Source organism: Chiloscyllium plagiosum, chromosome 6, assembly GCF_004010195.1.
Source record: "Chiloscyllium plagiosum isolate BGI_BamShark_2017 chromosome 6, ASM401019v2, whole genome shotgun sequence".
In the NCBI taxonomy this organism is placed as follows: domain Eukaryota; kingdom Metazoa; phylum Chordata; class Chondrichthyes; order Orectolobiformes; family Hemiscylliidae; genus Chiloscyllium; species Chiloscyllium plagiosum.
Window position 1 is genome coordinate 91553064 of NC_057715.1, and position 15768 is coordinate 91568831.

A 15768-nucleotide genomic window follows, 5' to 3' on the forward strand; every position below is an offset into this window, starting at 1 on the left:
GCATGTACTTAACATATCTTGCCAGGAAAAAGAGTGCTCCCCAAGCCATTACCATACTGGAAATCTAACCCACGATACTAAAAGGATCATGTGGCATTTTGGAAATTTTACTCCAAACTATACCAGTCTGAAAGCTGTGAGCGTGGGCGGGTTAGGATGGAGTCTTTTTTTAAGAATTTGGACCTCCCGGGAGTGACCCCTGAGCAAGAATCTCTCCTCATGCCCCATTATCAGTGCAAGAGGTGCAGGAGGCTGTGAAGCAGCTTCAGAGTGGAAAGGAGCCTGGTCCGGACGGAGTTCCCAGTGAGTTTTATAAGAAATTTGCAAGAACCCTGTCAGGACCAATGTTTAGCATGCTTAACAAGTCGTGGCCTCCTCCCACCATCTTTAAGAGAGGCAAACATCTCTCTTATCCTTAAAAAAAGAAGGCCTGGGAAACTGCTTCCAATAGGCTCATCTCACTCTTAAATGTTGATTTCAAAATCTTATCTCAGACTCTTGCACTAAGACTAGAAACTGTGCATCCCTCCACCTTCAAGGAGTATCAGATGGGTTTTATAAAAGGTCGCAGATTGTCAAATAATGTCAGGAGGTTACTTAATATGATCCATGTATGTCAACAATGATCTCCTTAGACGTGGAGAAGGTGTTTGACCAGGTTGAGTGGCCATAATCATTTATACTTTAAAGCAATTTGGCTTGGGTGAGGTCTTTATCAGATGGATAAAGGTTTCATATAGTGACCCTCTTGCCGCGTTCCTCACCAATAGTTTGGGGTCAAGCAATTTCTATATTCTTAGAGGCAGTCAACAGGGTTGTCCCTTATCACCATTGCTTTTCACATTGATGATTGAACCACTGGCGGAGGCAATACATAGGGATCCAAACATATCTGCTCCTGAAATGGGGACAAAATCACATAAGATTGCATTGTGTGCAGATGATGTTTTTGTCTTTTTATCAAACTCAACAGTTTTGGTGCCTCATCTGATACAATGCATTAATTTGTTTGGCGGCTTTCTATGTTACAGGATCAATTTTGCAAAATCAGAGGCCTTGCCAACAGGTGGCCTCCTGAAAACGCCTGGGCCTGAGGATGAATCTCAGTCTCCCTTTAGATGGTCACAGGAGGGCTTTCTCTACTTAGTTATATTCATTACTCCTGTCTTTGATCGGCTATTAAAACCAATTTTGCCCATTTATTTGACAGAATCAAACAAGACCTTCGAAGATGGGAGGCGCTTCCGATCTCTTAGTTCGGTCGGATCTTTAAGATCTTTAAGATGTTTGCAGTATCCTCCGCCATTGCAAAGAATTGGTTTTAATTGTCTGCCTTTCCTTTGTTATTAGTTTCCCAGTCACATCCTCTAATGGCCCCACACTCATTTTACCTACTATTTTTTATATACCAGTCGAATTTTTTGCTGTTTGCTTTTACATTTTTGTTCAGTTTACATTCACAATCAATTTTCTCCATCTTAATTAGTTTTCTGGTCATCTGCTGCTGGTTTTTAAAAATTCCCAGTCCTCTGGACTACCACTAGTTTTTGTCTCCTTGTGGCATTAGCTCTTGTTTAGTTATTCTCCTTGATTGCCCTTGTTAACCATTAGTGGTTCATCCTTCTAATAGTGTATTTCACTTTGATTGGAATAAATTTTTGTTGAGCATTTAGAATTTCTGCTTAAATGCCACTGCTTGTCTATTGACATCCCCTTTGTCTATTTTCCCTGCCCACTTTAGACAATTCTTTCTTCATAGCTTTGTAATTATTTGCCTTTATTTGTGTTTAGCAACTGGTTTGACACACAAGTAACTCTCCCTCAAACTCAATTTGAAATTCTACTATATTGTGTTCGCTACCCCATAGAGGATCCTTAACTACAATATCTCTTAATAATCCTATTTCTCCACACGTTACTAGACCTAAAATAGCCTGTTCTCAAGACAATTATGCAAGGTATTGGTCTAAGAAACAAACCTTGATGTACTCTACAGCTTTCTGTTCCATGTTACCCTTGTCCATCTGATTTGTCCTGTCAATATGTATATTTTAATTACACATGGCAATTGTATTGCCCTTCCTACATGCCTCTATATTTCCTGATTTATACTTTGTTCCACAGTGAGGCAAATCTTGGGGTTGTACAGATGACTTCCACCCTCTTTCTCACACAATTCCTTATTTCCCTCCAAACTGACTCCACATTGTGATCTATAGAATTGATATCATTACTCATTTTTACAACAACTTTGATACCTTTGTTTTTTGATAACACTTCACACCTTCTCCTTTATTTATTTCCTCATTTATTTCTATTTGCACCATCAAATAGAGAATTGCTCTATTTCTATGAATGCGAAAACTGTTCCTCGCAGTATTTGATTGACTTGGCTTTGATGAATTATGCTATTTTAGCACATTGTAGTACATTGTATTATAGTACATTGTGACTTTGTACTTGAGCTGCATTTTGCTGCACTGTGTCCTGGGTTATGATATTGATTTGTACATTGATATTGTAGTTAAAGTTGATTTTATTATTGTTAATTAAAATGTCTTTAACTTAATCATCCTTAAACTGCACTGATGCACATCCAACTGAGTAGAAACTGAGTAGATGGTTGAATCTTTCAAGTTCTTGGCTAAGTGTCAGCCAATTTGGTCCAGTTTCATGGAGAGTTCTTGTCATGAGGCATAGCGAGATCTCTTGCTGCCTCCTACCAAATCCATCTCATTAGCTACCACCCCACCTCTCTCACCCAATTTTAGCCCCATTTTACTATCCACTATTCTGAGATGAACTCGCCACTTAGCAAACACCTGCTGAAAGACTGGAGCCCACCAACTTTCAAGGTCAGAGGTCAGGCAGCATCTGAGGAGCAGGAAAATCATGGTTCGGGCCGGAGCCCTTTAGCAACGCATCCCAGTCCCTGCACTTGAATCCTCACTATGAAAGCCAACTTACCATTTGACTTCTTCATTCCCTGTCGCACCTGAAAGCTTACTTTCAGTGACTGGTGTAAGCTGACTCCCAGGTCTTGTTACACCTCCCCTTTTCCCAATCTATTACCATTCAGATAATAACCTGCTTTTCTATTTTTCATTTACATTCATCCAAGAATTTATATCATGAACAATTGAACAATGTCGTAATGGTCTTCAGATTGATCGAGGAGGTGAAGGAGCAGAACTGTGCAATTTTAGCATTCATGTAATGGCTAAACCCCTGCAAGTCTGAAAGATATAATGAACAGAAAGGAAAAAGAACTGAGCTGTTATAAAACCGAATGCACTACTCAAAGAATAGTGGAGTAGCATTCCAAAATGGAATAGAATAACTATATAAAGGGGGAACATTTACAGAGTGAAAGGGGAAGAACAGGATGTAAGATTAATTGAATAAGTCTATGAAGAACCAATGCAAATATGATGTGCTGAATGATCTCCTTCTGTAACTTATCTTTCTAAGACATAGGACTATGAGACCTATGCTTACAATAGCAGCTGATGTATTCCCTACAAGTAAGCAGTATGAGTGTTTGAGAAAAAAAGGAAGAATGGAGCTGGATTGTAGAAAATAAACACTAAAACTCGATACAGTATATAGCAGTTGTAGTCAAATCCAGTTAAAATGAAGACCATTAGAGCAGAAGAAATAGGAATATGATTCGCATATGTGGCCCCTTGAGTGTACTTCACCTTATAACAGGATCATAGCTGATCCAACATTCCTCAGATTCACTTTCCTGTTCTTACCCCATAACCCTTAATTCCCCTAAGGTAGGTCAACCTTAAACATACACAAGCATCCTGCCCCCACAGATCTCTGCAGGAAGGGGTTCCAAAGACTCACAACCCTCTTCATCTCAGTCTTAAATTGCTGCCCCTTTAATCTAACACTATGCCCTCTGAACCTAGACTCTCACCAGAAGGGAAGCATCCTTTCAGTGTTTACCCTGTAAAACTCATTAAAAATCCTATAAAGTTTCAATGAGGTCACCTGCGATGCTTCTAAACTCCAGTGAGTGGTATCCTAAGCTGTTTAGTCTTTGCTCATAAGACAATCCCACCATACCAGGGATCATCTTAATGAAACTTCTCTGAACTGCTTCCAATGAAATGACATCTTTCCTTAAATAAAGGGACCAAAACTGCTCAGAGTTCTCCAGACATGGCCTCACCAGCACCTTGTACAGTTGCAGTAAGGCTTCCAGATTTTGAATATCTGGTCACCTTGCATGAGAGTTTTCTTTGGATGAAGAAGTTTGATAGTGAGGAGTTGGAGTAAATCAACAAGCAGATGGCTGACTTTACTGTCAGGTTGTGATGAGACCAATGATACCAATTGCCCCCACCTCCTGCTCAAAGGACCAGGAGAGAAAAATGTGACACAAAACAGCAATGGGGAGTGAGGTAAACTGGAGGTATAGAACCCAAGAATTGGAATAGCCTTGATTTTTACAAATAAACTTTCAAACAGGTAATTTAAAGTGAACAAGTAAACCCTGCAGCAAGAACACTCAGCAAATTGTAACTATGACAAGCTCCACTTGACATCTCTTGTGCTAGATGTCCAACAGGCGCCTGCTAAATATGGGTGCTGAGGGAAGAGTATGGCAGCACCGCAAAACGAACCGAATATTAATAATGATAAAAATTAAAGTCACTTAAATGGGTGACTTTTATTTTGACTTGATTCCCCGAAAACGCGCAGTTTCTGTTGGGCAGTGGTGTAGACAGCGACAGTTGCCGGGGTCCTCGCTAGATGCGGTGACGTGGGATAGCGCTGCCATTTCCGGGTCAGAGGGCGCTCGGGAACAATTGAGGAGGAGAATAATGTGAGTGGGGGAGGGGTGAGAGGGCGGTGGGCGACAGGCGGGGAGCCAGGGCGCGGGCATGTGAGGAAACAAGGAGGAAATAATCTTGAGGGATTGGGGGGGCGTGTGGACATGGGGCTTTGACTCGTTGGATGTCACTCAGTCTTTAATATAAAAAGTAACCCTGTCCTGTGCCACTTGCTGGTACACTATCAGGGATTTGCAGGGTATTAACCCCTGTTAGTCATTTTGGTGTTGACATTGCCCATTGATGCCCCCTTCCCCTTCCACCTGTCTCCTGTTCCAAGTTTGATACTGCTTAAAACAGTTCATAATCACAGATAAACACTGATACCAGCACCTTTATATATGTAACTCATTTTATGTTGGTTGGTTAGGTTATTATTTGTTTTAATAAGTAATATTGTGACTGAACAGCTGGTGGAGGCTCACTAATTATATGCTTTTTCTCAGGTCAAAGGTCACATTTAAAATCACGTTGACATCGGATCCAAAGTTACCTTACAAAGTGTAAGTTAGTATGGCTAAGAATAGTCTCTGAGAGCTGGTACTTCGTGGCCTGGAACACTTTTTCATCATTTTAATGCATGATCACAAGCGATAGGATTCGAGAAGTGAATCATTCAGGGTCAAGAGTGTGGTACAGGAAAAGCGCAGCAGGTCAGGCAGCATCCGAGGAGCAGGAGAATCGACGTTTTAGGCAAAAGTCCTTCATCAGGAATGAGGCTGGGTGCCTAGGCTCCCTGCCTCATTCCTGATGAAAAGCTTCTGCCTGAAGAGTCTATTCTTCTGCTCCATGGATGCTGCCTGACCTGCTGTGCTCTTTCAGCACCCCACACTCAACTCTAATCTCCAGCATCTGCAGTCCTCACTTCAGCCAAGTGAATCACTCAGTCCATCAAACCTGCTCCACTATTCTATATAAGGTATACAAGATAATGAAGGAATAGATAGTTTCAGTAGCCAGAGACTCTTCCCCAGGGCAGGATTGACGGGTACGAGGGGTCATAGTTTTAAGATATTAGGCGAAAGGTATGGAGGAGACATCAGAGGTAGGTTCTTTACGCAGAGAGTTGTGAATGCATGGAATGCGTTGCCAGCAGTGGTCGTGGAAGCGTGATTAGGGACATTTAAGCGAATGCTGGACAGGCACATGGAGAGCAGTGAGTTGAGGGGTGTGTAGGTTAAGTTTTTTTTTACATTAGGATTAAACCTCGGCACAACATTGTGGGCCAAAGGTCCTGTTCTGTGCTGTACTTTTCTATGTTCTAATCATTTGAGGTGGTTTTAAAAATACTTGTCATTGATAGTTAAATGTGGAAAAGATTCATTATTTTAGTTACTACTTTTATTAAATGTAATATTTGTGATATTCACCTTCGAACTTGAATGCATGCAGCAACTGCAACAAAACTGATGAACTGGTATTGCAAATCAGTGTGATCTGACAACTATTACAGAGATATGGTTACTGAATAGCATAGATTGGCACCTGAATGTGACATTTAGGAAACAAACTTGACAGAGGTAGAGAGGTGACTGTAAATGGTCTTTTTAGCACAGAAGAGGGGTGACCTAAGTCAGGAAACAAGGATGTCAAAGCAGTTTTAGTAGAGATGAGAACCAATAGACAACAAGTCGTTTGAGAGTTATGTACAGGTAACCTGACAGTGATGATGGTACAACATACTATAAAGCGGAATCTGGCACACAGTTTCAAGAAAACATATGACTGCTGTTAAGTGCCTGGGAGAAACCTCTGTCCTGTTAATAGAGATGTTCATACTTTAGAGTTTGACAAGCAAAGCTAACAGATAAAAGCTATTGGTTTTGTTTTGACAGTTCAGAAGGAAACAAGTTTTTTGTTCAAAGGGAAAATGATTTCTTTTAGCATGAGTATCAGTTCAGGGAACCAGTATCTTTGGCAGAAGTGACCATTAGTCTGGAAAGCTTTCAAGCGAGGTGAGTTTGAAAGAGAAATCTTTTAAGTTGTTAGATCTGAAAAAAGTTAGACCATCAAAATTATGAAAAATTCATGTTATCCGATTCAGAAAAGAATCGTAAAATTATCTCCGCATTTCAAGACATTGAAGAAATGCCCTTATTCTTGTAAGTCAGGAATCTGTGTGGATTAGATGGAAACTTACAGAGATGGTGTTCCAATGCATTTTCTGTCCACTTCTAGGCAGTCAATGTCATGGGTTTGAAAGATGCTGTAGGAGGATCCTTGGTGTATCGCTGCAGTGCGTGTTATAAAATGGCGTACACTGCTGTCACTATATGTCACTGGTGAAGGGAGTGAAGGTTGAAGACAGTGGACAGTGAGACAGTGGGCTACATTGTCCAGGAAGGTTTTAAGCCCCTTGAATGTTGTAGGGCCTGTGCTCAAACAGAGAAGTGAAGAATATTCCACCACATTCCTGATTTGTGCCTTGTAATTGGTAGATAGACATTGGGGAAACAGAGGTAAAAACAATGACTGCAGATGCTGGAAACCAGATTCTGGATTAGAGTGGTGCTGGAAAAGCACAGCAGTTCAGGCAGCATCCGAGGAGCAGGAAAATCGACGTTTCGGACAAAAGCCCTTCATCAGGAATACAGCCCTCTATTCCTGATGAAGGGCTTTTGCCTGAAACGTCGATTTTCCTGCTTCTCGGATGCTGCCTGAACTGCTGTGCTTTTCCAGCACCACTCTAATCCAGAATTGGAGAAACAGAGCATGAGCTACTCTCCACAATATTCCTAGCGTCTGACCTCTTTTAGACACAGTATTGAATAGATGGGGGAATAGTTAGATTCAATATTTGACGTTATGACATGTCACTTCTTATTAGATGATATTCAAGTTGCTGCAGATAAACACAAGCTGCTTCAGTATTTTGTAAAGACTACATCTTTTTATTTTGCTGTTGTTCTGGCTGAAAGGAGATAAAGGACTGTTTTGAGGATTGTGGAATGGATTGCTACCCTTTTTAAAGGAAGTTACCAAAACTGATTGTAAGTGATGTTTACACTGATGTTTTGTTCAAGGATTGCAGACAGGCTGGCACTGGGGGATGTGTACAAAATAAGATTTATCCTGCAATAAATAGCTTATGGTGAACTTTGACCAGATGTGGATGTTAAATGTCTTCTGCTTGCCAACAACTATGTGGTTAGTTCCTGGGGAGCTCAACAGTTTGTAGATGTGAATAATATTTCTGGAAGGGGAGATGATGTTTCTCTGCAGTAGATAATAGCTGAAGGAAGATAGTTATCTTCTCCCACTAGTTGCTGTAAGCTGTTGCTTTCACCCAGGAAGTCAGGTTTTACAAGTGGTGAGCATATCACCTATACCTTCTGTGAGGATGGACTGAAGGACATCAAGTCTGTGCAAGCAAAAGGATAATTTCAGTAAACCCTGTGGAACAGGCCATTGAATTGTTACCCAACCAAATTGTCCAACCATTGCACCAATGTGTTTTGTCTGTCTCTATCTGTGTTTAGAGATTACAGTTTTAACATTTTATGTCAACAGTTCATAATTGTTTCCTGTAGCTAGAATTTATTTATTAGTAATAAAAAATTCTTGTTAGGAACAGCAACGTGGTCCAAGACCTCAGTCTAAAAGACCAGGTAAATTGGGAAATTCTTGTTTACTTTGATAAATGTTTTAACTTTGTGATAACATCGGGAAGAGCCGAACTTGATTTCCAGTGTGCTACCCTAGTGAGGTGTAACTATCTGAGGACTTGAAAATGATGCTGAGTATTGTGCAATCATCATATTTCCCCACTTCTGACCTTATGATGGAGGGAAGGTCATTAACAAAGCAGTTAAGGATGGTTGAGCTCAGGACACTGCCCTGAAAAACTCTTGTATTGATGACCTGGGACTGAGATGATTGTCCATCAACAACCACAATCATCATCCTGTGTGCTAGGTTTGATTCCAACCAGTGGAAAGTTTTCCCATGATTCATGTTTACTGTGTGCTCCTTGGTGCCATTCATGTCAAATGCTGCCTTGCACTTCAGGGCGGTTGCCCTTTCTTCATCTCTGGAGTTTTAATTTCTTCATGTTTAGACCAAAGTTGTAATGAGTTCAGACTGAGCATCAATGATGAAGTCATTGCTTCAGTGCTGAGCAAGTGCCACTTGCTTGTGCTGCTGATGACATCTTCCATGACTCTTAAGTTTGCTCGCTGAGCTGGAAGGTTCATTTTCAGACGTTTCATCACCATACTAGGTAACATCATCAAAGGCACTGGTGGCATGGCCCACTTTTCCTTATGTTTAGGTTTCCTTGGGTTGGTGATGTCATTTGCTGTGGTGGTGTCAATTCCTGTTCTTTTTCTCAGGGGATGGTAAATGGGATCCAAGTCAATGTGTTTTGCTTGTTGTCTGTCAAGTTCATTAGTTGCTGTTTTAGCGTGTTGGTGAGTTTGTGGGCTACTGCAATGTCAAGAGGTCTGAGTAGTCTGGCAGTCATTTTCGAGATGTCTTTGATGCAGGGGAGATTGGCTAGGGTTTCTGGACATGTTTTGTCTGCTTGTTTGGGTTTATTGCTGAGAAATTGGCAGACTGTGTTCATTAGGTATCTGTTCATTTTGAATACACTTGGTGATTTTCCTCTGTTCTTTGTTGTTCCTCTGTGCTGCAGTGTGTAGTATCTTGTTGAAATAATGTTCTAGGAGAAAGTGAGGTCTGCAGACGCTGGAGATCAAAGCTGAAACTTTATTGCTGGAACAGCACAGCAGGTCAGGCAGCATCTAGGGAACAGAAGATTCGACGTTTCGGGCACATGCCCTTCTTCAGGAATTCCACTATTTATTCTTATATTATGTTTAGTCATTTTAAACTAATGAATAAAGATTGTTATCATTCTGTTATTATAAATGTTTCCCCTCTTTCCGATTTTCATCTGTAAAATGTCTTAGTCCAGGTTATTGAATAAGAAATTGAAATGTAGTCATGTTCTGGTGGTAAGACCGTATACATCATTGTGTTTCAGATTGAGTGTGCCTGAAGTCACACCTTTCACAGCTGTTTTGAAGTTTGCAGCAGAAGAGGTAAGTACATTAGACTGCATAGTAGAGTTATCGAATTGTGTAGTACAGGAGAAAACCATTGCGTCTGTAGAAGCTCTTTATGAGAATTGTTTAATTTCAAATCCATAGAAATGGCACCCATGATCACATTGTTTTATACCAAATAATTTTCAGTCTATACTTTAATTTGTTATAAGCAAAACCACAGTGTATAGCAATGGTGTTTGTAAAGTTTGGACTAACTGCGGTACAGCAGTACAGCAATTTTTAAAATAACAGCACTGCTTTTGAGGCAAACATGTAGTCATGATGTACTGGGTGAAGAATGTTATCTGGTACTTACTTGATAATTATTGTGCGTGCGTGCACCAGAGAGTGGTGAGTGCACGGAATGCACTGCTTGCAGAGGTAGTACAGTCAGAGACATTACAGACTTGCACATGCACATGAATGGCAGTAAATTGAGGGGTGTATAGGTTAGGTTGATCTTAGATTAAGATAAATGCTCAGCACAACTTTGTGGGCTGAAGGGCCTGTACTGTGCCATACTATTCTATGCTCTATGTATTCAATGCAGGGTGCTTGTGCTTATAGTCCTGAGTTCCAAAGTAATTTTCATAACACTGACTTTTAGGATTTAAGATTTTTAAATTGTGTTTCGTACAGATAGAAATAGCTGAAGTGAAAATTGAATCTACTTTTTCACCGAATTTCAAAATGAAGCCCTAGAAACACTGTCTGTAAGCCTGACCAGGAAGATTTAGTTCAGATATATCTGAAATGTGGAGATACTGTTCTAGATGTGAGATAAATAATGCATAAAGACATTAACATGGCGATGGAAATTACCTTTACCACCTCACCTTATGTAGCACAGTTAATAGAGTCATACTGCATGGAAACAGACAGTTTGGTCGAGCTCACCCATGCCCACCAGACATCCAAACCTCACCTTGTCCCATTTGCTAGCATTTGACTCATATCCCTCTAAACACTTTCTATTCATGTACCCATCCAGATGCCTTTTAAATGTAGTAATTGCACTTGCCTCCACCACTTCCTCTGGCAGCTCATTCCATACACACAGCATCCTCTGTGTGAAAAAGTTACCCCCTAGAATCTTTTTAAATCGTGCCCCTTTCACCTTGCACTTATGCCCTCTAGTTTCCACCCAAGGAAAAGGACCTAGGCTATTTACCCTATCTATGCTGCTCATCATATTATAAATTAATATAAGGTCACCTCTCAGCCTCTGACACTTCACAAAAAAAAAGCCATAGCCTAGTCAGCTTCTCCCTATAACTCAAGCCCTCCAGTCCCCTAAGTAAGCAAATAAATATTTTCTGCACCCTCTCAAGTTTTACAAAATTCTTCCTATAGGAGGGCAACCAGAATAGCATGCAGTGTTTTAAAAGTGGCTTCACTAATGTACAGCTACAATGTGACATCCCAACTCTTATACACAATGTTCTGACAGAATATTTGAAACTTTCCGAGGTATTTGATAGAAGCATCACTGGATCACGTAAGGAGATGCTGTCCTCGACCTTCTGGTAGGAAGATGGTCTCTGCAGCAACTTCGATGGCAGTTGATGCCAATTTGGATTCAAGGCATTTCAGTGAAATGCTATCCAAGGCTATTTTTTTTCTGTGGATTGAATTTATTAACTACTTTGTCTTTTTTATATAAATCAGCTGTTAAGAACTCAGCATTTTTTAATTTTAAAATCAACTTGTCCAGATATATTGTGTCACACCTTTAGATCAGGTGGGACTTGAACTCGTCCTGGTTAAGACTCTACCACTGCACCACAAAAGCACCATTAAATCATCTGTGTTTCTGAATAGATTGCTAATTTATATGCAGAGCCTGTCAGAGACCGTGCAGTGACAGCAAAAATTTGATCTTGTAGCTGTTTCTATACCAGTCCCATCTGTTTCCTCATAATATCTACCCAGTCAATTAATTAATCCCATTCAATTGCTTAAAAAGTAGTTACTCATCAGAACAATACGGTTGTCCTGATGCAAATGACCTTGCAGGATCTTTCCATGAAGTTGAAACCTGGTGAGTGGAATCCTCTAAGCCAGTCCCCAACTGTGTGTTAGAGCAGGAAACATGAAGTATTAAAGTAATTCAAACTTCCCATCACTCCTGGCTTCCTGTAGAATGAAGAGACTGTAAACTAGGTATAACTGACCCAACTCCTCTCCCTATCCCACAGAACCAACACTCTCCCTGACTATGGGCACAATTTCTCACACTGATTTTCACCTCAAAAATCTGTGTGATTTTGTTATCTGCTAATTGAGAATAATCAAGACATGACATTTATTTGTTGGGAAAATGTTGGAATCAATTATGAAGGAAATCACAACCAAAATAGATAGAGAGGAGCCAATAGATGCGTTGTAGTTGGACTTCCAGTAGATGTTTCACAAGATACCTCACCGAAGGTTAAAGCTTGAGACCTCCAGGGTGTTGGACTTAAAATATTGACATAGATAGAGATTTGGCTAATGGGTAGGAAACAGTGAGTTGGAGTTGGAGTGTCTGTCCACTGCAGAGTTGGCAAACTAGAGATTCAGCATGCTTGTCAGATGTGTTTTTTCAGTTTTGAAAATAAGGGGTTCTTTTTGGCAACCTGTAGCCAATGGTATTCCAGTGGGATCAGTCCTGGGACCACAAACTGTTGACAATATTTGTAAATGACTTGGAGGAAAGAAGTGAATGTGCTGTAGTCAGATTTGCAGACAACACAAAAGTAGGTGGACAGCCATGCTGTGAAAGGTGTATCAACAGGTTACACCAAGACATTGATAGGTTGAGTAAGTGGGCAAATGTTGGCAAGAAAAAGGAGTATAATGTGGGAAAATATGAAGGTAGTCATTGTGGAAAGGGAAACAAAAGAGCAGCATTACTTAAACTGAGATGTTGGAGAAAAGTGCAACACAAAGAGACTTGAAGCACAGAAAGCTAACACACAGGTGCAATGGGTAATCAGAAATGGTAATGGAATGTTGATCCTTATTTCACTTGGAATATAAGAATAGGGAAGTCTTTCTGCAACTGTTTAAGATGCTGGTGAGACCATGTCTGGAGTATTGTGAGGAGTTTTCGCCCCTTTTTTAATGGTAATTTTTGTTTGGAGACGATTCAGCAAAGGTTCTCTTCGATGATCCTTGGTATGGAGGTATTTTTAATAAAGAAAGGCTAAACAAGTTAGGACTCTACTCACTGGAGTTTAGCAGGATGACAGGTGATCTCATTGAAGCATGTCGGATTCTGAAGGGGCTTGACAGGATTAATGCCGAAGGATGTTTCCCAACATGGAAGAGTCTTGGACCAGAGGACATTGTCTCGGAATAAAATGGCATCAATTTAAGACTGAGCTAAGGAGGAATTTCTCAGAGGATTGTGGGTTTTGGGACTCCTCACCAGAGGGAGTTATGGGGACCTCGTATACTTTTAAAACCAAAATAGATTCTTGATCAGTAGGGGAATCAAGGATTGCTGGGAAAAGGCTGGAAAGTAGACACGAGGAATGTTGGATCAGTCATGATCCTATTTAATGGTGGAGCAGGCTTGAGTGGCTGAACAACCTGCTCCTCTTCCTATTTCTCATAGTGTTATGGTTTTATCCAATGTCTGTCCTTCATGTAGTCGCTTGAATGCTCTTGTGCATTCACACGTGTGCAAACTTGACAGAGAATAGCTTCCAGTACAGAGGAGGAAAAGAGTAAACGGTTTAAAGATCTGTGGGTGTCTTTGAACCATAAGGTTTTAACCTGAGTGTACAATTGGGTTATCATCACTAACAAACGTTAAAGTTGTGTATTCTGTTCGCTGTAATCTGTTGCTGTTTTCCAGTCAATGATTTCAAACAGGGCATTGAAAGAAGTGAATGTGAAATGAGACCTGGAGGTGTCCTTGTACACCAGTAAGCATGCTGGTTGTGGTCAGATGTGACTCCATACTCTTAACTTCCCTCTGAAAAGTCATTCAGTTCTCATGAAGGTGACTCAACATATCCTGCTTGATGGCATTTATGGATGGAAATAAAATCTGACCTGCGATTGTTTTAAATATATTTGTTCATGTGATTTGGGTGTCACTGTCTAGGCCAGTACTTATTGCTTTGGAGTAGGTGGTGGTATAAATGCAAATGAAACAATTAGAAAATGCTACAAGCCACTGCCAGTTATATTATCCCTTTTGTAACTATAGTCATTTCTTGCTTAAAGCTGTAGTAGTATTTCTGAAAACAGCAACTTCAAATGAAAACATTACACTAATTGGTTGTAATGGAAAAATCCAATGTAAAAGCTCCTGTTAGGTTCTGTAGGCCTTTTCTCATCATAAAAATCATTAAAACATTATATCAGTAATTAGAAATACTTAACATTACTAAATCTTTAAGTGAAATTACTTTCAAGTTAAGTTAATTTAATATATATAATTGGAATGCATTGAAGTGACTTGTTAGAATTGCTGCCTATCCAGCATGCTGAATCTCTAGCTCGCCAACTCTCCAGTGAGGTGGCTCTGCAAATTGCTGACCTGTCCCCTTGCTGTTTCTTGCTCCTAAGCCTGTGACTGAGGGTTCATGAGATGAGTAGAGAGAGCAGGAAGAATAGTTTCAAATTGTAGGTTGCAGACATGAGTCGCAAATTGGAGAGATGGGGTTGAGGTAAGGTTGGCATTGACTGGGGAGGCTGATTGGAAGATGTTACTTTAAAATATATCAATTGAGTGATGTGACCCCATCCAAGACCCGACGTTTTATTTTAATTCAAAATGTGAATGCAGGCCATATCACCTGACCGTTAAAGTGGAACAAGTTAAAATAGGTTAATTTAAACAGAGTACTGACTATTTGGAAATTAAAAAGCCTATGCTTCATGAGAATGTTGAAAAAGGCATTAAGGTTTTCTTTTTAAACAAAGATATTTTGAATCATTTTTAAAAATCAACTTGACTGACTGTGCTTTACTGCTTGAGTCAGGTAAGTTGCTAAAAGGGAGCCTTTAAATAAATCAAATTGTTGAGACATCTCTAGACCAGTGAATGTTTCAAAGATAAAATAATAGGATTGTTATTAATTTAAAAGAAAATTAAAATTATGTTTTTGGCAATGTGGAAGATAAGATTGAGAGGAAAATTCAAGAGTAGAATGGTGCATATTAGTTCAAAATTCCATTTTATCAAGGTATGGTTTTGAAGATTCTTCAATGAAGAAATTTTAATATGGAATATAAATTGTGAACTTCTATCACAAAAGTAACATGTACTTCACAAACTGTGTATGCAAAGTTTAAAATGTTGCCATTTCTCAACTGATCCCTGATCCCATCTGTCCTCTATTCCGTGCCTGTTCATGTGTCTTTCTAAATACTTCTTAAACGTTGCTTCTATTACCTTCCCTAGTTGCACATTCCAAGCACTTATCATCTTTTGTTTAAAAAAGAACTTGTCTTGCCAATCTCCTTTAAATTTTCTCCCTCTCACATTAAACCTATGTCCCCTTGTATTTGACATTTACACCCTGGGAAAAATAGTCTGACTGTCCACCCTATCATGGTCTTATCATAATTTGCCCCTCAGCCTGTGATGCTCTGGTGAAAACAATCCCAAGTTTGTCCAACCTCTCCTTAACTTTCCAAATATTGACTGGAAAAGCTGTAGTTCTAATACTTTAGATGGGCCAGTTTTTGTCCAATGTGTGCAGGAGGGTTTCCTGACATGGTATGTAGATAGGCAACAAGAGGTGAGGCCACATTGGATTTGGTACTGGGTAATGAACCAGGCCAGGTGTTAGATTTAGAGGTAAGTGACCACTTCGGTGATAGTGATGATAATTTGATTATGTTTACTTTAGCAGTGGAAAGGGATAGGCATG

The 15768-nt window shown here is 40.0% G+C and overlaps 1 protein-coding gene across 1 annotated transcript in view; it reads left to right on the plus strand.

The window, feature by feature from the left end:
- The first annotated feature begins 4737 nt into the window (after positions 1-4737).
- ufm1 (ubiquitin-fold modifier 1) overlaps positions 4738-15768 on the plus strand; it is a 37896-nt gene continuing 26865 nt past the window's right edge. Inside the window, exons 1-3 of the mRNA XM_043692117.1 lie at positions 4738-4840; positions 5294-5350; positions 9832-9889. Coding sequence (XP_043548052.1) covers positions 4839-4840; positions 5294-5350; positions 9832-9889 — 117 coding nt within the window. The 5' untranslated portion in view covers positions 4738-4838. The remainder of the gene's footprint in view (positions 4841-5293; positions 5351-9831; positions 9890-15768) is intronic.